Here is a 24,909-nt window from a genome sequence, read left to right on the forward strand (position 1 = left end):
GCACAAGGAAGTACATAACATGTGTGAGAAAATGGTCTTTATTGTGTTTCTTGTCATTTAGTCTGATTTAAAAAAACAATCAAACAGCAACATTAAACTCTGGCATTCAAAATAGAGGACCAAAAGGATGATGCAAAGAAAAATGACTCTAAAGTGGACACAGAATGCTTCCAGAGTCATAGAGATGTACAGCACAGAAACAGACCCTTCGGTCCAACTCCGTGCCAACCGGATATCCCAATCCAATCTAGTCCCACCTGCCAACACTCAGCCCATATCCCTCCAAACCCTTCCTATTCATATACCCATCCAGATGCCTTTTAAATGTTGCAATTGTACCAGCCTCCACCACTTCCTATGGCAGCTCATTCCATACACGTACCACCGTCTGCATGAGAAAGTTGCCCCTTAGGTCTCTTTAATATCTTTCCCCTCTCACCCTAAACCTATGCCCTCTAGTTCTGGACTCCCCCACCCCAGGGAAGACCTTGCCCATTTACCCTATCCATGCCCCTCATGATTTTGTAAATCTCTATAAGGTCACCCGTCATCCTTCAATGCTCCAGGGAAAACAGTCCTAGCCTATTCAATATCTCCCTATAGCTCAAATCCTCCAACCCTGGCAACATCCTTGTAAATCTTTTCTGAACCCTTTCAAATTTCACAACATCTTTCCAATAGGAAGGAGACCAGAATTGCACGCAATATTCCAACAGTGGCCTAACTAATGTCCTGTACAACCACTACATGACCTCCCAACTCCTGTATTCAATCCTCTGACCAATGAAGGAAAGCATACCAAACGCTTCCTTCATTATCCTATCTACCTGCGACTCCACTTTCAAGGAGCTATGAACCTGAAGTCCCAGGTCTCTTTGTTCAGCAACACTCCCGAGGATCTTACCATTAAGTGTATAAGTCCTGCTAAGATTTGCTTTCCCAAAGCGCAGCACCTCACATTGATTTAAATTAAACTCCATCTGCCACTTGTCAGCCTGCCAGCATTTGGCCCATATCTTGTTCTTGGGCCTCTGCTCTTTGTAGTTTTTATAAATGACTTGGATGAGGAGATAGTGCCGTCGATAGTATCAAGGGCTATTGCAGGCTGCAGCATGACATAGACAGGATGCAGAGCTGGGCTGAGAAATGGCAGATGGAGTTCAATCTGGATAAATGCATTTCGGAAGGTCAAACTTGAATGATGAATATAGGATTAAAAGACAGGATTCTTGAAAGTGTGGAGGAACAGAGGGATCTGGGTGCGCAAGTACATATATCCCTCAAAGTTGCCACCCAAGTGGATAGGGTTGTTAAGAAAGCATATGGTGTTTTGGCTTTCGTGAACAGGGGCCTAGAGTTTAAGAGCTGCGAGGTTTTGCTACAGGTCTACAAGTCCCTGCTGAGACCACACTTGGAATATTGTGTCCAATTCTGGTCACCCTACTATAGGAAAGATACAGAGGCTTTGGAAAGGGGTGCAAAGAAGGTTTACCAGGATGCTGCCTGGACTGGAGGGCGTGCCTTATGAAGAAAGGTTGAAAAAGCTTAGACTTTTCTCTCTGGAGAGAAGGAGGAAGTGAGAAGACCTGATCGAGGTATACAAGATAGTGAGAGGAATGGATAGAGTCAATAGCCAGAGATTCTTCCCCAGGGCAGGATTGACAGGTACAAGGGGTCATAGTTTTAAGATATTAGGGGAAAGGTATAAAGGAGACGTCAGAGGTAGGTTCTTTACGCAGAGAGTTGTGAATGCATGGATTGTGTTGCCAGCGGTGGCGGTGGAAACAGAGTCATTAGGGACATTTAAGCGACTGCTGGACATGCACAGGGATAGCAGTGAGTTGAGGGGTGCGTAGGTCAAGTTATTATATTTTACATTAGGATTAAACCTCAGCACAACATCGTGGGCCAAGGGCCTGTTCTGTGCTGTACTTTTCTATGTTCTATCCCTTAACCCTTCTTATTCATATACCTGTCTAGATGCCTTATAATGCTGCAATTGTACCAGCCTCCCACTTCCTTTGTCAGCTCGTTCCATACAGGTACCACCCTCTGAATGAAACTTAGCCCCTTAGGTCCCTTTTATATCTTTCCTCTCTCATCCTAAACCTGTGCCCTCTAGTTCTGGACACCCCCACCCCAGCGAAAAGACTTTGTCTGTTGATCCTATGCCTCATGATTTTGTAAACCTCTATAAGGTCACCCCTCAGCCTCTGACGATCCAGGGAAAACAGTCTCAGCCTATTCAACCTCTCTCTATAGCTCAAATCTTCCAACTCTGGCAACATCCTTGTAAATCTTTTCTGAACCCTTTCGAGTTTCACAACATTCTTCCAATAAGAGGGAGACCAGAATTGCATGAGTATTTCAAAAGTGGCCGAACCAATGTCCTGTGCAGTCGCAACATGACCTACCAACTCCTGTACTCAATACTCTGACCAATAAAGGAAAGCATACCAAACGCCTTCTTCAGTATCCTATCTACCTGCAACTCCACTTCCAAGGAACTATGAACCTGCACTCCAAGGTCACTTTATTCAGCAATACCCCCAGGGCCTTACTATTAAGTGTATAAGTCCTGCTCTGATTTGCTTTGCCAAAATGCAGCATCTTGCATTTATCTAAATTAAGCTCCATCTGCCACTCCTCAGCACATTGGCCCATCTGATCAAGATTCCGTTGTAATCTGAGATAACCTTCGCTGTCCACAACACCTCCGATTTTGGTGTCATCTGCAAACTTGCTAACTACACCTCTTAAACTCACATCTAAACCATTTATATAAATGACAAAAAGCAATGGCCCCATTTTCAATCCTTGTGGCACTCCACTGGTCACAGGCCTCCAGTCTGAAAAGCAACCCTCCGCCACCACCCTTTATCTTCCAACATTGAACCAGTTCTGTATCTAAATGGTTAGTTCTCCCTGTATTCCATGAGATCTAACCTTGCTAACCTTGTCGAATGAATAGATCTCAACTACTGCTCTGCCCTCATCAATCCTCTTTGTTACTTCAAAAAACTCAACCAAGTTCGTGAAACTTGATTTCCCATGCACAAAGCCATGCTGACTATCCCTAATCAGTTCTTGCCTTACCAAATACATGTAAATCCTGTCCCTCAGGATTCCCTCCAGAAAAGTGCCTATCACCAATGTCAGGTTCACTAGTCTGTAATTCCCTGGCTTTTCCTTACCACCTTTCTTAGATAATGTTACCATGTTAGCCAACCTCCAGTCTTCTGGTACCTCACTTGTGACAATCGATGATACAAATATCTCAGCAAGGGGCCCAGCAATCATTTCCCTAGCTTGCCACAGAGTTTTAGGATACACCTGACCAGGTCCTGGGGATTTATCTACCTTTATGCATTTCAAGACATCTAGCACTACCTCTGCTACCTATGGACATTTTCCAAGATGTCACTATTTATTTCCCCATGTTCTCTATCTTCCATATCCTTCTCCACAGTAAACACTGATGCAAAATACTAGCTTAGTATCTTCCCTTCCACACATAGGTGGCCTTGCTGATCTTTAAGAGACCCTATTCTCTCTCTCGAGTTACCCTGTCATCCTTAATGTATTTGTAGAATCCCTTTGCTTTTTCCTTAACCCTGTTTGCCAAACTCTGACCTGTCCCCTTTTTGCCCTCCTGATTTCCCTCTTAAGTATGCTCCAATTGTCTTTATACTCCTCTAAGGATTCACTCAATCTCTGATGTCTATACCTGACATATGCTTCCTTCTTATTTTTAACCAAAACCCCAATTTCTCTCATCATCCAGCATTCCCTACACCTACCAGCCTTTTCTTTCACCCTAACAGGAATATACTGTCTCTGGACTCTCGTTATTTCACTTCTGAAGGCTTTCCATTTTCCAGCCATCCCTTTACCTGTGAACATCTGCCCCCAATCAGCTTTTGAAAGTTCTTGCCTAATACCGTCAACATTAGCCTTTCTCCAATTTAGAACTTCAACTTTTAGATCTGGTCAATCCTTTCCTGTCACTGTTTTAAAACTAATAGATTTATGGTCGCTCTCTAACTAAACCACTAATACTATGGTAGTCCCAAAATTAAAATCCCCTAACATAACCACCATATTATTCTTACAGATAACTGAAATCTCCCCACCGCCCCGTGGCCCAATATTTCAACTCCTAATCCCACTCTGCTGAGGACATGCAGGTCCTGGGCCTCCTCCACCACTGCTCCCTCACTAACCGACGCCTGGAGGAAGAATGCCTCATCTTCTGCCTCGGAGCACTTCAACCCCAGGGCATCAATGTGGACTTCACCAGTTCCCTCAATTCTTCTCCCCCCACCTTACCCTAGTTCCAACCTTCCAGCTCAATACCATCCTCATGACCTGTCCTACCTGCCAGCCTTCCTTCCCACATATCCGTTCCACCCTCCTCTCTGACCTATCACCTTCATCCCCACCCCATCCACCTACTGTACTCTTTGCTACTTTCTCCCCAGCCCCACACCCCTCCCATTCATCTCTCGAACCTGGAGGCTCCCTGCCTTCATCCCTGATAAGGGCTTTTGCCTAAAACATCGATTTTCCTGCTCCTCATTGCTGCCTGACCTGCTGTGCTTTTTCAGCACCACTCACATCTAGACACAGAAAACTCCTGCAGTACCTGCCTACCTTTCCTGGAATTAACCCATCTGCCTGACTGTATCTGCAGCTTTTCTCCCATTTTGTAACTTCCATCAATCACATTCCCTTGCTCTTGTAAATCACTCATTGCCTCTGTCACTCAACTGATCCATTCAATCTGATAGGGTATGAAAGACTTTCATTGCAGACAATCCTCAGTAAAGTCTAAACTCTCACATCCCAACAAGAAGAGCATATCACTCTATTGAAGGCCATTTTTACTCCTTCACAATCTAAAGACTCAGAAAATAGTGCCGTGTTAAAACACCACTCCAGTATTTTAATAACTTAATACTTATGGCTTATATTTTTAAAATTTAATCAAGAGACAGATCTCAATAAAACATGTAATCAAGAAAGAACCCACTCTACACACTATTGTAGATTTACAGCAAGGCTACACTTAAAGACTATGCATTTATCTGTTTCTGTGCTATGACCTCTTCCATACAGGTTCCTCCAAGGTCAGCTGTGAATTTTTTAATATTTCCTAGACGCAGTCCGATATCCAGAGATGCATGAATTCAAACACCAAAGTCAATACCTGCGCAGATTCACTGCTGTGTCTGTTAGCAGTGTGGGTTTTATCTCTCTCTCTCCCTCTGACCGTGTGCTGCCTATTGTCTATCCTTCCCCCTTTTTAAAGTGCTGTTTTTTGACTTTTTTCTCCAAAGTTCCAAAACAATGCAAAAGCATATAAAACAGTAATTGCTGCTCCTCGAATTCGAGGAAATTACATCCAACACCTAAAATACCTCAAAAAGGAGCAGCCTGTTACAGCCACAATTTTAAATGAGGACTGAAACAAGTGAGCAGTAATCCCAATCAAAGGTTTATGGATGGCACGGTGGCTAGCACTGCTACCTCGCAGCGCCAGAGACCCGGGTTCAATTCCTGCCTCAGGCGACTCTCTGTGTGGAGTTTGCACGTTCTCCCCGTGTCTACGTGGGTTTCCTCCGGGTGCTCCGGTTTCCTCCCACAATCCAAAAATGTGCAAGTTAGGTGAATTGGCCACGCTAAATTGCCCATAGTGTTAGGTGAAGGGGTAAACATAGGGGAATGGGTCTGGGTGGGTTATGTTTCGGCGGGTCGGTGTGGACTTGTTGGACCGAAGGACCTGTTTCCACACTGTTAGTAATCTAATCTAAGAAAGGTGAGAGACCACTTAAATATGCAAAAAGGAGTTTGTTACACAATGAGATGTGTTTCACAGAAGAAAAGCTGAAGTAATAGGAGCCCCTGAGTTAAATCCCTTTGTTTCATCCTTCAATGGTAGCCTACATCTCTTAGTTCCCTTTGCAGCCACTTCCATTAGGTGGAATGGGAGGGCTATTTATTAATGTCTGCAGAGGAGTACTTGGAAAACTTTGCAGGAATGACTTTTGTACAATGGGGAAAGCATTAAAAGCAGCTCCTAGTGCTGCAAAATGTTCTTTTCATATTGCTAGTTCATCTGCATTGTCTTCTCCTTCAGCTTCCCTTTGTCTCTTCACCCCTCCCCCCTGCCCTGTTAAGGGCTTCGTTCCCAACAGTGCAGTGGTTGTGGGAGGAAACTGGAGCAACCTTTGCACAGGAAGAATGTGCAAACTCTGTACAGTTGCCCAAGGCTGAAATCGAACCTGCGTCCTTAGTGCTGCAAGGCAGCAGTACTCACTACTATGCCACAATGCAAGCCATGATGTGTGCTGTGTGGCAGCACCTTCTCAACCATTCCTCTGAAATATTCCAGCCAGGACCAGCCATTTGAGCTTTGTGTTGGTGCGATCACTGATTGACCATCCTGCAATTCAGTTATTGTTAAAGAATAGACAGCACAATTTCCAAACTCCATCTAGTCTAAAATTTAAAATCCATAAATAGCCAAGGGCCTGTTTTATAAGTACATGCCACTGAATGGTTTGTGGACTTTTGGGGTCTCAACTGGATATGAGTGAGGTGAAGACTATTCTAACTGACCTTCAGCTGATGTCATGGTTCTTACTTCCCCCTCTTTTATAGTTTCTCCACCCAAGAACTCCAAGGCTGCTTCTGCATGAGTGGGTTAAAGTTTGGGGCATCATTTCTTTGTGGCCAATCTTTCTCTGTTGATATTGACTTTGGTTGATGTGGATAGCAGTCAAACCTAGGAAATGACATGAACACCATATAATAAAGGGAGAATGAACTAAACCATTCCATATTACATGAGAGTATTAGTGGCGTGAACACAGAAAAAGAAATGACGGAGGCGTTGGGTGGATTATTGGAAGTTACAAAAACAATTTCAGCCTGTGGAACATTGTGGTGAACTGTAAAACATGTATGCACAACAATGGGAAAAAGAAGTTCACCGTCTATTTGAAAGACATGCTTGGTCCCTTTTCATCTTATGAGAGCTGGTGAGGTCATGGAATTTGTTGTGGCACAGTTGTTGCGATGGAATTGGAACTGGCCTGCCTGCTTGCTGTGTTGCTGTCTCTGCAGCTTCATTGTGCCAAAATATTGATTTCCCCCTTTACTTGCATTAACAAAAAAATTCCATTGTCACACCTTTGCATGTGGGTGTTGCTTTGTCTTAAATTTCTAGCACCTGAATATTGCCTGACTTCACTCTTCTGAGTTCATCTGCTGTTGAAACCTTTATTCAAGCCTTTCTTAGATCTAGACTTAAATCAAACATGTAGTCATCAAAAAAATCTGCTATCGCATCTTAACTCTCAGCGGGTCACATTTCCATTCTCCTATTTCATCTGTGCATTAGCTACCGGTCAAACACATCTTAAGTTGAAAATTCTCATCCTGCTTCTCAAATCCATTCGTAGCCTTTTGCTGCCCACTCTCTGTGATCTACTCTTGATCTGCAATCCTCTGAGACATCTGCACTCCTCAGATTTTGTCCTCTTTATAATTTCTTAAATTTTGGGTGGCTGTGCCTTCAGTTGTGAGAGCCCCGAGCTCTGGGACTTGCCTCAATTCAACTCACTGCTTTTCTTTCCTACTTCAGTGAACTCCTGAAAACCGAGCACTTTGTTTAAGCTTTTAATAACTGCTTACGTAACTCAGTGGCATACTTAATAGTCTTGTGAAGCACTTCAGAATGTTTCATTGCTTTAAAGATACTTTACAAATATGAGTTGTTTATATAAATTGTTCAAGTGACTTCGGCTAAGCTTTTCTCAGAGCATGTGCATTTTACAATTCCTGCTGTGTTACTTTTAAAGGGAAACAATATCCACCCTAACAAGAACAACCACTTAATGGCTAGGATTTCAGATCAATTCGAGATTAACAAAAGGGAGGCGCACATTTTGGCCTGCCGTTTATCCACACAGTGTGTCTGTCACCGCAGGGCATCTGGATTTGTGAGCTTTGACTGTGTCATTGTAATTGTGAATGATTCTATTTTTAGGATTGTAAACCTCTTTCAAATGGAGAAAAATATAAGTTCCATAAAAATGACCAGTACCTTACTATAACAAATGTGCAGCCCTTGGATGGAGGAATCTACGTCTGTGAACTGCAGTTTGTGCATAATGGTTTACAGTACAAAACAGCAAGAACTATTGATTTTGATATTAAAGGTAAGCTTGTGTTCCAAGGCAATACCTGCTTGTCTTGGATAAGTCATGTGAAATTTCTGAGTGAAAGTATTATGTTGTTATGATTTGATGGTATATTGGCTGTAAACATTCAAATATTTTTAGCCTCTCATTCTTTTAGAATTCATCTTGATTACTTGCAAAGCAAATTATAAGCATTACCAAACCAAGTATCAGTTGCACACAACAGCATTTTTGCATGGCTGCCAACTACATCAGCATGACGGTACCCTTCAAATCCTACACATACCTTTGGTGTGCCTCTAAAAATTGCTCTGCTAGGAAATTGCAAAGATGGCAACACTAACAACTACATTTTTTTTTCTCATTCCCAAGACTAGATACTTCAGCGTTTCATTTGTTCTTTATTGAAGGTCACAAATGATTGTTAAATCAGAAGAAAAACGTACATGTTCTTATCCGAGAAAAGCTCTCTGATCTCTTTCACAAATATTTAAAATTCTAGAAAGCCCAAACAATTTAATGGATTACAAACGCTTTTGAAAACCTGTTAAATAAGAAGTTAATCATTGGATAACAAATGATGGACTCCAGACTCTTTGTTTAACAAAAACAATAACACCATCTAGTGGAATAGATTAGCTATTTATCACCAATTCATACTTTCTGACATTCTTGTTACAGCATAGTGGAATATTCAAAGATGTACTTTTCATTTATGTCCACAGAAAAGTGTAAAATAAAGCTTTTTGCTGCTGCTTATATATGCTGATTACCAATCAAACATAGTTCTACCAAATTGTTTTCCTTGATCCTTTTGCTAAAAGGATGTTGTTGTTTCTACAGGCTGTAAAGCTGGTATTGGCCCAAATATTATACAACCAAAAAATGGTACAATTGAGCTTGAACCTGGTAAGTACTTTTTGAGAAATAGACAAAGCTACTTTTTGTCACACATCATGGCTATCTACTCCTCATCTAGCTCCTTCCTCATGCCTTTCTCTTACTCCCAGTGAAAGCCTGGATTGAATACTTATTATTATAATCGTCTATGACTTAAAATTCCTGCTGATCATGACCATAGTCCAGGAGTGGCTGATTATCAGGAAAATTCTGGGGGTGACTTGTCAAAAGATTTTCCCATGACTGGTAAAACCATAGATGTTCATTATTTTAGTTTGATAGAGCAAAGTGTTTTAGATGCATGTTGGTGTCCTGTACCCTGATTGATCGGAGTTGAAGAAGTTAATGTCTTTTAAGGTAATGTTTGGAGGTGTTGTGCAACATCTCTTCCAATAACTTTGCCAGGTAGCTTGAATTGATGTTTTTCTATTTATGCATGGGGTATGGGCATTGCTGTCTGGTTGATTACTCATTGCCCATCTCTAGTCACTGTTGAGAAGGTGGCTATGAGTCACCTTATTGAACTGCTGCAGTTCATTTGCTGTAGATAGACCAACAATGCTGTTACTGAGAGTGTTCCAGAATTTTGACCCAGCAACATCAAAGAAATGGCAATACATTTCAAAGTCAGGATTGTGTGTTATTATAGATGGTAGTGGTTGTGTATTTGGAAGATGCTATCTGAGGAGCTTTATTGAATTTCTACAGTGCATCTTGTAGATGGTACACACTGTTACTAGCGGTGCTGATGGAGGGGGTGAATATTTGTGAGATGATGCTAATTGTTGAGAACCTAAAGACTTTGCTTTTTTGTTTGCATCATTGTAATCACATCTATTTTCTAGAATGTCAGGAAATTGTTCACTAAAAAAAATTGGTGAATACCTCAGTTATCACAACCACATTATTATATCATGTCTCAGACCCTAGTGAATTAAATGTTCTGGGATTCAAGATACATTGCATTTTTTTGTGTTTTTCTGTTTGGATCAGGAACATGGTTTTTGCATTCCATCACCTTATTCACAGCATGAGTTTGCATGTTTTTAAGGTGGAAAATTTACTTTAACAGGGGTTCATATGAAGTAATTGTATTCTTTCATGATTAACATATAGTTGATACAATGAACAAATACCATGAGGATTGTTTCTGGGATGTTGAGACCAATGTGAGTCAAATAGCTTGCTGTGCTATAACATGTTGAATTTCCTTTGGGGAAGCAGCCCTCTCAAAGAGTACCACCAACTGACAGTAAATGAAGCACTCGCATTGAAACCAGACTTCGAACAAAAAAACCCACATATTGGTCTGAAATCCTTTAAAGCAGCAAATAACACAGCTTATACCCTACAAATTGATGACCGCTCTTCCTCTTTGTGAAGGCACATTCTCCACCACCCTTCCCCTACCCCCACCCCAGTTGATTACAAACATTACCAACTACAACTGTATTTTTTAAAAATTGCATTGTACTTCTTTGCTTCAGACTACCACACACAGGCAGCAGAGGGAGTCAGCTGTGCCTGCTGTTTGCTGAATATTGGCCAGGCAAACTGAACTCAGTGAAAAATCACACAACACCAGGTTACAGTCCAACAGGTTTAATTGGAAGCAAATTTTCAAGTAAACCTGTTGGACTATAACCTGGTGTTGTGTGATTTTTAACTTTGTACACCCCAGTCCAACACCAGCATCTCTAAATCATGAACTCAGTGAAATTGTCTTTTTGACATCTGTTGCCAATAGCCAGTTTTAGTAGCCATGAGGAAAAGATTGCCAAACAAGATCTTAACAATCCAACTCTAAATGTGGTGCCCAAGCTGCAACACTGGCTGATATCCAGTCAAGAAAATAAGACTTAATGTTACAACTGTGTAAGACAGCTGTGAAATCACAAAACTGGAAATTATGTGAGGGGACAGGTTGTTGATTTAGCACATAGAGATCACTAGGAAATGTCAAAACCAATAGTACAAAATTGAGTGTTTGATGTCAAACAATCGCAATATCAAATCTTTGTGATCATCTCATAAAGTCTGAGCTATTTCTAGGAGAATGGATAAAAGTTGTGAGGTTCAGTCCATATATTACACAGATAAGGGGTTTGTTTTATGAAGAGAGATTGAACAGTTTAGGTCTGTACTGTCTAGAGTTTAGAAAATTGAGAAGAGATCTAATTGAGGTATACAAGATGTTAAAGGGATTGACAAAGTAGATGTAGAAAGGATGTTTTTACATATGGGGAAATGAGAGGTCATAGTTTGAAGATAAGGAGTAGCAGATTTAAAACAGATGAGGAGAAATTGATTCTCTCAAAGGGATATAAATTTGTGGGACTCAGTACCCCACCGTACAGTGGAAGCTGGGACACTGAATAAATTTAGACAGACAGATTAGCAATGGGGTTAGATTAGATTAGATTACTTACAATGTGGAAATAGGCCCTTCGGCCCAACAAGTCCATACCGACCAGCCAAAATGCAACCTACCCAGACCCATTCCCCTACACCTAACACTACGGGCAATTTAGCATAGCCAATTCACCTCACCTGCACATTTTCTTTGGACTGTGGAAGGAAACCAGAGCACCCAGGAGAATGTGCAAACTCCACACAGTCAATCGCTTGAGGCAGGAATTGAACCCGGGTCTCTGGCGCTGTGAGGCAGCAGTGCTAACCACTGAGCCACCATGCTCTTATGGAGATCGGACAGGAAAGTGATCTTGAGGCGAAGATGAGATCAACCGTGATTGTATTAAATGATAGAGCAGGCTCAAAGGGCTGAATTGTCAATTTCTGCTCCAAGTTCTTATGTTCTTATGAAGTTGGAATTGAATCTGCAGATTTGCCCACTAGTGAAGACCTGCCAGTTGTCACAAATGACTAGAGCAGATGTGGTGGAAATAGTTATGTTTGTTTCAATGAAAGCAGTAAACATGTAGCTCCACCAGATTTCTAACTTGCTTGAATCCTTCATAAAGTGAGAGGTGTCAGTGGATCCCCGTTCAGCAATGCTACGTTCAGTAAATGGGCAAACAACCTGGGCTGGACTCATTAAAATATTAAACTCCCTTGCTGACCAACTAAGGTCAAGAGATTTATGGGTACCTTGAAAACAAACATGCTTACAGCTATAGCTAAGAGCAAATTATGAAGGCAAGAGCGCGATCACTTTGTCCACAATTACAATGTAACATTTCATTTGATTTCTGGAAAGCCTCCAGCTGCATACGTCTTTGTATATCATATGTATATGTATCTTGTGGAGCAAATGATCAACATTTTATGTGAAGGAGATGTATGCAAACGTTAGTGTTATAACCTGTAACCATATTTCAATCTCTTCCTCATTAGAATTCCAAACTTTACTCTATTCATGAGTTGCAATGTCCTCTATTTAATAGAATGTAGATTTTTCTCTGAGATAATTTTGTCCAACTTTGTTCAGGTCAAGATGTTTTTGACATTGATGCAGTTCCAACTTTTCATTGTGGTGAATAAGAATGTTTGTGTTTTGTTTGTGCAGGATCAAAATTGAACTTATCTTGCACAGCGTATACGGGATATTGTGATCCTTCCATAACATTAATTTATTGGCTAATAAATAATACGTTTATTGAAGACTATTTCAGTGACTATCATGTTGAATACAGGTATGCAGTTGTTATTTTATCAGGATTTACATGAGCGTATAATTTTCATGAAAACATACTAACAACAACTTGTTTCGTTTGGCTAATGCATGTACTTTTTATTTCTAGTCAGAAGAGCAAAGATCAAGGCAACTATCATATCTCAAACATAGTTCTTCCTAATTTCAAGGAAGAGTATTATAATGAAGCACTTACATGTGTTGCCAGAAATGGTTTGGGGTATCAAATAGCAACAGTTCAATTTAGAAAATCAGGCAAGTAATTCATTATAACATTATAGAAATGGCAATTGTCTTCAGTCTTTGGGATCTTTCTGTTCCTGATACAGGACTTCTGGTAACTTGCATGTATGATTTTTTTATTGACGAACTTGCCTTGCTTTTTTACTAATCAATATTGAAGATTGATTTATAGTTGGCAACCATGATACAATAATCAGATTTGTCTGTCAGCTACCCTAACTGTAAAATTATTTGTGATTATCACTTTTTTTGATAATGTTGGACTAGTGCAAGTGAGTTACTCAGTGAACATTTTAGAAGAAAAAGGCCTTAACAACTGTGGGATATAAACTGATTGTGTGTGTTTATCTGATGCCACTGAAAGGGACATGTAACATGTTCCAAAGGTCACCAAGTCACTTAATATCTTCATTCCTCTGGATTGCTTATTGCCACAATTAGTGTTTGTATTTTAAATGTCTTGGCTCCTCTTACTGGAATTCCTGCCCTCAATCATTATATCATCTTTAAAATCTTTCATAAAATCCACCACTTTGATTAAATGTTTATTTGGACCTCCGGATTGCTCTGGCACAGTGTCTGTTATTTCTTTCATGACATCCTCGAGATTGTTAAAGGCATAATTTAAATGCATTTCTGCCTAACCCTGTTGTACCCCGAAATTCTGTTTTCATTATCAGCATTTCATTATCTTGAAGCATATTGAGTTAATCTGATATGTACTTGCTAAATACCTTTTAACTGGGCTGTTATCCCTTTAATAAACTGTCAAAGCAACGCTTATGTAAAATTGCGTGAATGAATGAAACTCACACCGACAAATAGTAAATAAATCTCACAACACAGCTGAGGTAATTAGTTTAATGTCCTTTATTCTTTTATTAGGTACAATTTATAACTTATTTAGAGCATATAGGTCTAGTATTTTTAGCCAACATTTACTAACTTAAACACCTCTTAATTATGAAAGCAGACCGGATAGGCACCCTTAATCTCATCGGTAACAGCCAGCACTTAGCACATGTTTTAACTCATCTCCTGTCTCCCAGGACAGAAGCCCTTCAAACCTTTTTATACTATAGATAAAAATGTAACACCATAGTAATGGAATTTTAATAAGAACTGTGTACAGTATAAAGGGGTGCTTGTAAGAACTGTATTTTGGGATTCTGTTGCTGCCTCGAACTTGTCCTGTGATTGCTGAATAAAAGAGGCTATTTTCGCCACTGACTGATTTTGAACACGATCCCACACAGGGTAGTGAAGGTGGTGTTTGGTACACTTGCCTTTATTGGTCAGTGCATTGAGTATAGGAATTGTGATGTCATGTTGCATCTATACAGGAAATTGGTTAGGCCGCTTTTGGAATACTGTTTTTAATTCTGGTCTCCCTACTCTAGGAAAGATATTGTTAAACTTGAAAGGGTGCAGAAAAGATTTATAAGGATGTTGCTGGGGTTGGAGAGTTTGAACTATAGGGAGAGGCTGAATAGGCTGGGGCTATTTTTCCTGGAACGTTGGAGGCTGAGAGGTGACCTTTAGAGTTTATAAAATCCTGAGGCATAAATAGGGTAAATAGCCAAGGTCTTTTTCTCAGGGTATGGGAGACCAAAATCAGAGAGCACAGGTTTAATGTGAGAGGGGAAAGACTTAAAAGGGACCTAAGGGGCAACTTTTTCATGCAAAGGATTGTGGGTATCTAGAATGAGCTGCCAGAGGAAGTGGTGGAGGCTGGTACAATTCCAACATTGAAAAGGCATCTGAATGGGTTCATGAAAATGAAAGGTTAAGAGGGATATGGGCCAAATGCTGGCAAATGGGACTAGATTAATTTAGGATTTCTGTTCAGCATGGACAAGTTGAACCAAAAGGCCCGTTTCCATGCCGTACATCTTTGTGACTAATGTTTGTCCATTTCTGCCTTTAAAATATTCAAAGACTGTGCTTTCACTGCCATTTCAGGAAGAGGGCTTCAAAGACTCATGACCCTCTGGGGCAAAACAAAATTGCCTCATCTCTAATTTAAATGGGTGCCTCCTTATTTTTAACATAGACCTCTAGTTCTAGGTTTCTCCCATCATAAGAGGAAACATTCTCTTCACATGTACCCTGCCGACAATCTTTTACTCTTCGAAACTCCAGCAGGAGAAGCCTAGCCTCTTCAACCTTCCTTGATTAAACAACTCTGTCAATCTCAGCATTAGTCTGGTAAACCTTCCCTGAACTACTTCCCATATGTTCACATCCTTCCTTTAACAGGTTGACCAATACTGTACCTACTACTGCAGCTGCATCATCTCCTATTTTTATACTTAATTCTCCTTGTAATAATATACCAATCCTGTATCTCTTACAGTGAAAATTCTGTTTTAGTCATGACTGGAAATGAAACAGCTTTACAATATCTATTTCTGATGGATTAAAAAGCATTGAATAAATCTTCAAATGTCACAGCAAAGATATAAGTTTGTTGGCCTATTAAATTATCACCATTGTTGTTTTTCTCTGCACTTTGTATGATGATGGGGTGAAATTAATGTCCAGTTTTGTTTTTGTAATAATACTCCTAGAATGGTGCAAATGCATATCCTTATTAGGAATTTCTAAATAAAAGTATGTTTTATGTATGTTCAGCTCCAGATTTCACAAAGGAGATAGTAGTTGTATTTGGCATTTTTGCGTGTGTTTTATTCATCAGCGGATGCATTTACAAGTTTTTCAAGATTACTATTGTGCTCTGGTACCGTGATACCTTTCCTGCAAAATACTCTCAAAATGGTAAGTGCACATTCAAATGAAAGCTTAGAGAAAATTGAGTGAAACATTTTCCAAATGAATTGTTATATTCTGTAAATTATACTAATGCTTTGTTCTTTTGTAGATGGTAAGAGTTACGATGCTTATATCATCTATCCACAAAGCTCGTGTTCATCATACTGTACCAATATCCTTGTCTTTGTTATGGATTTACTTCCTCAAGTTTTGGAATGCCAGTGTGGATATAAATTGTTTATACCTGGAAGAGATGATCTACCTGGAGAAGGTGAGAGTGTTGAAGTGTGACTCATAAGGCTCAGTGGTCCTCAATTCTCACATTTGCAAAGAAAGTAAATATATAGGACTGTTTCAGCCAATTCCAATCACTGTATGAGATCAAAAAATGGCTGGCACTGGTTGCAGCAAAGGTCATAGGTTCTGACACCATTCCAGCAATAGTATTGAAACAAACTTGCAGACTGCTGGAGAAACTCAGCAGGACCTCTGTAGAGAGAAAAACAGAGTTAACGTTTGAGTCTAATATGATTTCTTCAGAACTATATGGTACTGAAGACTTCTGTTCCAGAACCAGCCATGCCACTAGCCAAGCTGTTTCATTTCAGCCATAACATTGACACCGTCCAGCAATAGTGGAAATTGTCCAGTTATGTTCTGGCCACAAGAACACCAACTTAGCCAATTTAATACCCTATGAGTCTACTCTTGAACATCTTCAAAATGATGGAAAGGGGTAGTCAACGACACTATCAAGAAACAAAGGAACTCCCTGCTCCTTGACACTCAACTTCTCTTTGGCCAAGATCATTCAGCTCCTAATCTCATTATAACTTTGGTCCAAACATTGACAGCAGAGCTTAACTCCAGAGTGGAGTGAGTCAGAGTCAGAGCCATTGCCATTAACATAACATTTAACCAAGTATGACTTCAAGTGTCCTAGTCAAACTGAATTCAATAGAAATTGGGGGAAATTCCCCATTATTTAGAGTCATGCCAAACACAAAAGATGACTTTGGTTTTTGGAGTTCAGTCATCACAGTCCCAGGGTATTACTGCAGGCAATGCTTAGGTTAGTGTCCTAGGCCTAACCATCTTCAGCGGCTTTGTCAATAACCTCACTTCCATCAAGAGGTCAGAATTTTGCATGGTCGCTAATGATTGTTCAGTGCCATTTGTATTTGCTTAGAAATGGAAGCATTCAATATTCATATGCAGCAAGATGTGGTCAACATCAGCATAAATATTATTTGTCACTGAAGTGTTAATCAATAACCATCTCCGCTAAGAGAACACCCAACCATCTCCCTTTGATATTCAATGGCAATCACTGAATGCTTTCACTCTCAACACACTCAGAATTATCAATGACTCATAACTGACCTGGACAAGTAATATAAACACTGTGACAACAAGGGTATGTCAGAGGCTGGGATCTCGGTGACAAGTGACACATCAAACCTGTCTCATCCATGAGACACACGTTCAGCCACACAGTATCCAGACTTAGAACTAAGTTGCTCTTCCCTTATGACTGCTGAGTCAAAATCATTCACTTCCTTCCGTCAAAGTACCTGCAACAGGTGGAAGGCAGCAGCAATGTAGGTTGAGCTGCAATTACTTTGATGAACCAATACCAGACACATGTTTGGGGGGTAAAAAAGAAACAATATTGTTAACATTAGCTGTACTTCTATTCTGGGGGATGACCAGTTATAGAGATGTACAGCATGGAAACAGACCCTTCGGTCCAATCTGTCCACGCCAACCAGATATCCCAACCCAATCTAGTCCCACCTGCCAGCACCCGGCCCATATCCCTCCAAACCCTTCCTATTCATATACCCATCCCATGCCTCTTAAATGTTGCAATTGTACCAGCCTCCACCACTTCCTATGGCAGCTCATTCCATACACTTACCACCCTCTGCATGAAAAGGTTGCCCCTTAGGTCTCTTTTATATCTTTCTCCTCTCACCCTAAACCTATGCCCTCTAATTCTGGACTCCCCGACCTCAGGGAAAAGAATTTGTCTATTTATTCTATCCATGCCCCTCATAATTTTGTAAACCTCTATAAGGTCAGCCTTCAACGCTACAGGGAAAACAGCCCCAGCCTGTTCAACCTCTCCCTGTAGCTCAAATCCTCCAACCCTGGCAACATCCTTGTAAATCTTTTCTGAACCCTTTCAAGTTTCACAACATCTTTCCGATATGAAGGAGACCAGAATTGCACGCAGTATTCCAACAATGGCCTAACCAATGTCCTATACAGCTGCTACATGATCTCCCAACTCCTGTACTCAATACTCTGACCAATAAAGGAAAGCATACCAAATGCCTTCTTCACTATCCTATCTACCTGCGACTCCACTTTCAAGGAGCTATGAACCTGCACTCCAAGGTCTCTTTGTTCAGCAACACTCCCTAAGACCTTACCATGAAGTGTATAAGTCCTGCTAAGATTTGTTTTCCCAAGCTGCAGCACCTCACATTTATCTGAATTAAACTCCATCTGCCACTTCTCAGCCCATTGGCCCATCTGGTCCAGATCCTGTTGTAATCTGAGGTAACCCTCTTTGCTGTCCACTATACCTCCAATTTTGGTGTCATCTGCAAACTTACTAACTGTATCTCTTATGCTCGCATCCAAATCATTTATGTAATTGACAAAAAGTAGAGGGCCCTGCACCGATCCTTGTGGCACTCCATTCGTCACAGGCCTCCAGTCTAAAAAAACAACGCTCCACTACCCCCTCTGTCATCTACCTTTGAGCCAGTTCTGTATCCAAATGGCTAGTTCTCCCTGTATTCCATGAGATCTAACCTTGCTAATCAGTCTCCCATGGGGAACCTTGTCGAACGCCTTACTGAAGTCTATAAAGATCACATCTACTGCTCTGCCCTCATCAATCTTCTTTGTTACTAATTCAAAAAACTCAATCAAGTTTGTGAGACATGATTTCCCACGCACAAAGCTATGTTGACTATCCTTAATCAGTCCTTGCCTTTCTAAATACATGTATATCCTGTCCCTCAGGATTCCCTCCAACAACTTGCCCACCACTGAGGTCAGGCTCACTGGTTTATAGTTCCCTGGCTTGTCTTTACTGCCCTTCTTAAACCACATTTGACAACCTCCAGTCTTCCGGCACCTCACCTGTGACTATCGATGATACAAATATCTCAGCAAGAGGCCCAGCAATCACTTCTCTAGCTTCCCACAGAGTTCTCGGGTACACCTGATCAGGTCTTGGGGATTTATCCATCTTTAACCGTTTCAAGACATCCAGCACTTCCTCCTCTGTAATCTGGACATTTTGCAAGATGTCACCATCTATTTCCCTACAGTCTATTTCTTCCATATCCTTTTCCACAGTAAATACTGATGCAAAATATTAATTTAATATCTCCCCCATTTTCTATGGCTCCACACAAAGGCCATCTTTGTGGGGCCTTATTCTCTCCCTCGTTACCCTTTTGTCCTTAATTTATTTGTAAAAACCCTTTGGATTCTCCTTAATTCTATTTGCCAAAGCTCTCTCATGTCCCCACTTTGCCCTCGTGATTTCCCTCTTAAGTGTACTCCTACTTCCTTTATACTCTTCTAAGGATTCACTCGATCTATCATGTCTATACCTGACATATGCTTCCTTCTTTTTCTTAACCAAACCCTCTATTTCTTTAGTCATCCAGCATTCGCGATACCTACCAGCCTTCCCTTTCACCCTGACAGGAATATACTTTCTCTGGATTCTTGTTATCTCATTTCTGAAGGCTTCCCATTTTCCAGCCATCCCTGCGAACATCTGCTTCCAATCAGCTTTCGAAAGTTCTTGCCTAATACTGTCAAAATTGGCCTTTCTCCAATTTAGAACTTCAACTTTTAGATCTGGTGTATCCTTTTCTATCACTATTTTAAAACGAATAGAATTATGGTCGCTGTCCCCAAAGTGCTCCCCCACTGACACCTCAGTCACCTGCCCTGCCTTATTCCCCAAGAAGTGGGTCAAGTTTTGCACCTTCTCTAGTAGGTACGTCCACATACTGAATCAGGAAGTTGTCTTGTACACACTTAACAAATTCCTCTCCATCTAAACCTTTAACACTATGACAGTCCCAGTCGATGTTTGGAAAGTTAAAATCCCCTACCATAACTACCCTATTATTCTTACAGATAGCTGAGATCTCCTTACAAATTTGTTTCTCAATTTCCCTCTGACTATTCGGGGGTCAATGGTACAATCCCAATAAGGTGATCATCCCTTTCTTATTTCTTGGTTCCACCCACATAACTTCCCTGATGTATTTCCGGGAATATCCTCCCTCAGCACAGCTGTAATACTATCAAAAATGCCACTCCCCCTCCTCTTTTGCCTCCCTTTCTATCCTTCCTGTAACATTTGTATCCTGGAACATTAAGCTGCCAGTCCTGCCCGTCCCTGAGCCATGTTTCTGTAATTGCTATGATATCCCAGTCCCATGTTCCTAACCATGCCCTGGGTTCATCTGCCTTCCCTGTTAGGCCCCTTGCATTGAAATAAATGCACTTTAATTTGTTAGTCCACCTTGTCCCTGCCTGCCCTGACTGTTTGACTCACTTCTGTTCTCAGCTGTACCCATCTCAGATCGATCTCTTTCCTCACTATCTCCCTGGGTCCCCCCCCACCCCCCCCTTCACCCACCCACCCCCCCCCCCCACCCCCACCCCCCCCACCTCCACCCCCCCAACCCCCACCCCCCCACCCCCCCCACACACCCCCACCCACCCCCCACACCCCCCCCACACACCCCCCATCCCCCCCATCCCCCCACACCCCCCCCATTGTTCAAAAAGGGGAGTAGGGATAACCCTAGTAACTATAGGCCGGTGAGTCTCACTTCTGTTGTGGGCAAAGTCTTAGAGAGAATTGTAAGGGATAGGATTTATGCACATCTGGATAGGAATAATGTGATCAAGGATAGTCAGCATGGTTTTGTGAAGGGCAGGTCGTGCCTCACAAACCTTATTGAATTCTTTGAAAAGGTGACGAAGGAGGTTGATGAGGGGAAAGCGGTAGATGTGGTATATATGGATTTTAGTAAGGCGTTTGATAAGGTTCCCCATGGTAGGCTACTGCAGAAAATACGGAGATATGGCATTGAGGGTGAGTTGGAGGTTTGGATTAGGAATTGGCTGGATGGAAGAAGACAGGGGGTAGTAGTTGATGGCAAAGTTTCTTCATGGAGTGCCGTCACTAGCGGTGTTCCGCAAGGATCTGTTTTGGGACCATTGCTGTTTGTCATTTTTATAAATGACCTGGAAGAGGGGTTAGAAGGTTGGGTGAGCAAGTTTGCGGATGATACGAAAGTCGGAGGAGTTGTTGACAGTGAGGAAGGATGTGGCAGGTTACAGCAGGATATAGAGAAGCTGCAGAGCTGGGCAGAAAGGTGGCAAATGGAATTCAATGTAGCTAAGTGTGAGGTGATTCACTTTGGGAAGAATAACAAAAAGATGGGGTACTGGGCTAATGGTCGGATACTTGGTAGTGTGGATGAGCAGAGGGATCTTGGTGTCCATGTACACAGATCTCTGAAAGTTGCCACCCAGGTAAATAGTGTGGTGAGGAAGGCATATGGCGTACTGGCTTTTATTGGTAGAGGAATTGAGTTCCGGAGTCCTGAGGTCATGATGCAGTTGTATAAGACTCTGGTGCGGCCGCATCTGGAATATTGTGTGCAGTTTTGGTCGCCATACTATAGGAAGGATGTGGAGGCACTGGAACGGGTGCAGAGGAGGTTTACCAGGATGTTGCCTGGTATGGAAGGAAGATCGTATGAGGAAAGACTGAGACACTTGGGGCTGTTTTCATTAGAGAAAGGAAGGTTTAGGGGTGACTTGATTGAGGTGTACAAGATGATTAGGGGGTTAGATAGGGTTGACAGTGTGAACCTTTTCCCGCGTATGGAGTCGGGTATTACAAGGGGGCATAGCTTTAAATTAAGGGGGGGTAGATATAGGACTGAAGTTAGGGGTAGGTTCTTCACTCAGCGAGTCGTAAGTTCATGGAATGCCCTGCCAGTAGCAGTGGTGGACTCTCCCTCTTTATGGGCATTTAAGCGGGCATTGGATAGGTATATGGAGGATAGTGGGTTAGTATAGGTTAGGTGGGCTTGCATCGGCGCAACATCGAGGGCCAAAGGGCCTGTACTGCGCTGTATTCTTCTATGTTCTATGTTCTATCACATTCCCAGCTACCTTGACCCAGCCCCACCCCTTTCCCGTTTATCTCCCAGCTGTCTTGGCTCACAAACCTCATTCCTGATGAAGGGCTTATGCCTGAAATGTTGATTCTCCTGCTCCTCGGATGCTGCCTGACTGGCTGTGCTTTTCCTGCACCACACTCTTTGACTCTGATTCCAGCATCTGCAGTGCTCACTTTCTTTTAGAGGAAAATAAAATATGAGAGAGCATTTTTTTAGGTTATGTCAGAGGCTGGGATCTCAGTGACAAGTAACTCACCTGCTGACACTTCAAACTTGTCTCATCCATGAGACACATGCTCACCCATACAGTATCCAGACTTAGAATTAAGTTGCTCTGTTGAGTATGGGCATTGCTAATAAGGTGAGTAATTAATCATCAGTCAATGGCCTTGTGAAGAGTGATGTGGACCTTGCATTTTTACTTGCTGTGATCTGTTTGGTTTAGGCTGGCCTGAACAGCTGTTTGGTAAGGAACTTCAGGAATTTGAGCTGGTGGTCACAGAAGAATGGGGCTATACTTGCATGTCAGGATAATGTGTAACTTCAGAGGTGGGCTTGGAGGTGATTGGGCTTGCAAATGCCAGCTACCCTGGTGCTTCTAAGTCATAACAAATTCAGGTTTGGAAGGTACCACCAAAGAAATTAATGTTGAGATATTGTGATGAATCTTGTAGCACTGCTCCTGCCATGCACCTAATGGAAAAGGAACAAATGTATAAGGCACGCTTATCAGAGAGGTTGCTGCTTCTTAAATGGTATTGGATATTTTGTGTTGTTGGATTGGCAGTCATTCAGGCCAATGGAGTGTATTCCATGACTTGTATCTTGCAGGGCGCAGAATGACTTTGGTAAGGCGGAATGTGATTCACTCACTGCAGAATAACCAGTATCCGACCTCCTCTTGTAGCCATAGTATTTATAAGGTGGATAATGGTTACCTGCAAGTTTTTAAAGATTTTAAATTTGGTTATGCAATAGAATGTGAAGGGGAATGGAGCAAGGAAAGATCAATGGATTTCTTTCTATAGTCTGGTGACTGCCTATATTTTATCTGCAATGCAGTGGTGTCCGCTTAGCCCATGCAATTAATGTCTCCCCAACCTATGCAGTCTGATCACCATTATTGTGGGAGGCAAAAAGCCAAGTGTATCATTGGCATCCCAGAATGCAATTTTTCAGCTGTTTTGATTTGTTCATCTTATGTTTTCTCCATTTTTTTTGTTCTTTTTAGATTACATTGAAAAAGTAAAATCAAACATCAAAGACAGTAGAAGACTGATTATTTTGATGGCAAAATCCGTTGATAAACAACTGTGCACCATGTTTGAACAGCAAGTTGGATTGCATGATGCATTGATATCTAATCAAATAGAAGTGATTCTGATTGAGTTGGATTATCACGATAATTACAGTGACCTTCCAGAATCACTTAGACATATTATACAAAAGAAAGGAGCGATTAAGTGGACAAGCAGTGAATGGAAAAAAGAATCGCCATCATTAAACTCAAAATTCTGGAAACAAGTGCGATACAAAATGCCACGAAGGTCTTCGTGATCTTGTTGTAAAACTGAGTATTACCAGACGTTAGAAATGCATTAAATAGCATTTCATCTTTCAAGAAAGTGCAGATATTTGGGTATCGTACATTGGGTAATAGTGTAAACTGCAGCCGGGGTGTTTTTGAACACTGGATGAATTTCTTCAGGTCCTTTCCCATTGTAACTTTGAAAGCTCATGGAAATCTGTTTGCAATCTTAATAGCCTCAAGGTAACCAACCCCATTAACCTGTTAAGGAAGCCAAAGTCTTTCTTTTAATTATTTGCAATGCAGATTTAAAAGTGGTTTATTTTAAACTGGTGCTTCCTTATGCTAGTTTACAACTGTGTAATGCATACAGGATTATCCACAAATGATTCGTAAACACATATAAACATAAAGGTAATACAATTTTGTAAGGTAATGCATTCCAAAAATAGATTTATAAAATAATACAATGTTCAATTTATTTTAAATAAAGTTGAAGTAAATAATCCTCTGTTGGAAGTTTTGTTTGTTCTGTGCAATTATTTATAAAATGAAGAACTTCAGGACCATAAAATGTAATGGCAGAAGTAGACAATTCAGGCTGTTGAGTCTGCTCTGCCTTCAATGAGATCATGGCTGATTTGATAGTCCTCAAATCCACTCACGTATCTTTTCGCTGTAACCCTTGATACCCTTGCTGATTAAAAAGCTTTCAATCTCAGCCTTGAATATACTTAATGACCCTGCCTTGGCAGTTGTCAATGGTAAGGAATTTCACTACACTCCAGGAGAAGAAATTCCTTCTCTGTTATAACTGGCAACCCCTAACTTTGAGATTATGTTATCTGGTCTTAAATTTTCTGACAAGGAGAAACAACCTCTCAGCATCTACCTTGTCAACCTCCTTGAGAATCTTATGTTTCAATCAGGTCGCCTCTCATTCTTCTAAACTTCAGTGAGTATAGCACCAACTGACTCAATCTCTCAGAAAGCAATCTCTCCATACCCGGGACTCCATAACTGAGTGAACTTTCTCTGCATTACCTCCAATGCCAGTATAGCTTTCCTCAGAAAAAGAGTGCAGAACTGCACACAGTATTCTAAGTGTGGTCTGACAAGTGCCTTGTACAGTTTTAACAAAATATCCCTACTTTTATACTCCATTCCCTTTTGAATAAAGTTAACATTCCCTGCTGAACCTGTATGCTAGCTTTTTATGATTTATGCATGAAGACTCCTAAATCATGCTGTGCTGCAGTCTTTCTCCATTTAGCTAATATTAAGTTCCTCCATTCTTCCTGTCAAAGTGTAAAACCTTACATGTTGTGACATTATATTCCATCTGCCAAGTTTTTGCTACTC

The 24,909-nt window shown here is 41.2% G+C and overlaps 1 protein-coding gene across 3 annotated transcripts in view; it reads left to right on the forward strand.

Annotated features, from left to right (window-relative positions):
* LOC122550650 (interleukin-1 receptor type 1-like) overlaps nt 1-24,058 on the forward strand; it is a 60,627-nt gene extending 36,569 nt beyond the window's left edge. The window contains exons 5-11 of one of the 3 annotated variants that reach the window (XM_043691723.2): nt 8,054-8,225; nt 9,051-9,116; nt 12,634-12,760; nt 12,869-13,014; nt 15,637-15,780; nt 15,884-16,045; nt 23,251-24,058. In XM_043691723.2, the coding sequence (XP_043547658.1) occupies nt 8,054-8,225; nt 9,051-9,116; nt 12,634-12,760; nt 12,869-13,014; nt 15,637-15,780; nt 15,884-16,045; nt 23,251-23,576 (1,143 nt within the window). In that variant the 3' untranslated portion in view covers nt 23,577-24,058. The remainder of the gene's footprint in view (nt 1-8,053; nt 8,226-9,050; nt 9,117-12,633; nt 12,761-12,868; nt 13,015-15,636; nt 15,781-15,883; nt 16,046-23,250) is intronic. The other 2 variants (XM_043691728.2, XM_087988117.1) reach the window with 2 other exon arrangements.
* The last annotated feature ends 851 nt before the right edge of the window (nt 24,059-24,909 follow it).

This window comes from Chiloscyllium plagiosum, unplaced genomic scaffold (genome assembly GCF_037043375.1).
Source record: "Chiloscyllium plagiosum isolate Xiang-an unplaced genomic scaffold, Cpla_swu_hap1 HiC_scaffold_6, whole genome shotgun sequence".
NCBI lineage: Eukaryota > Metazoa > Chordata > Chondrichthyes > Orectolobiformes > Hemiscylliidae > Chiloscyllium > Chiloscyllium plagiosum.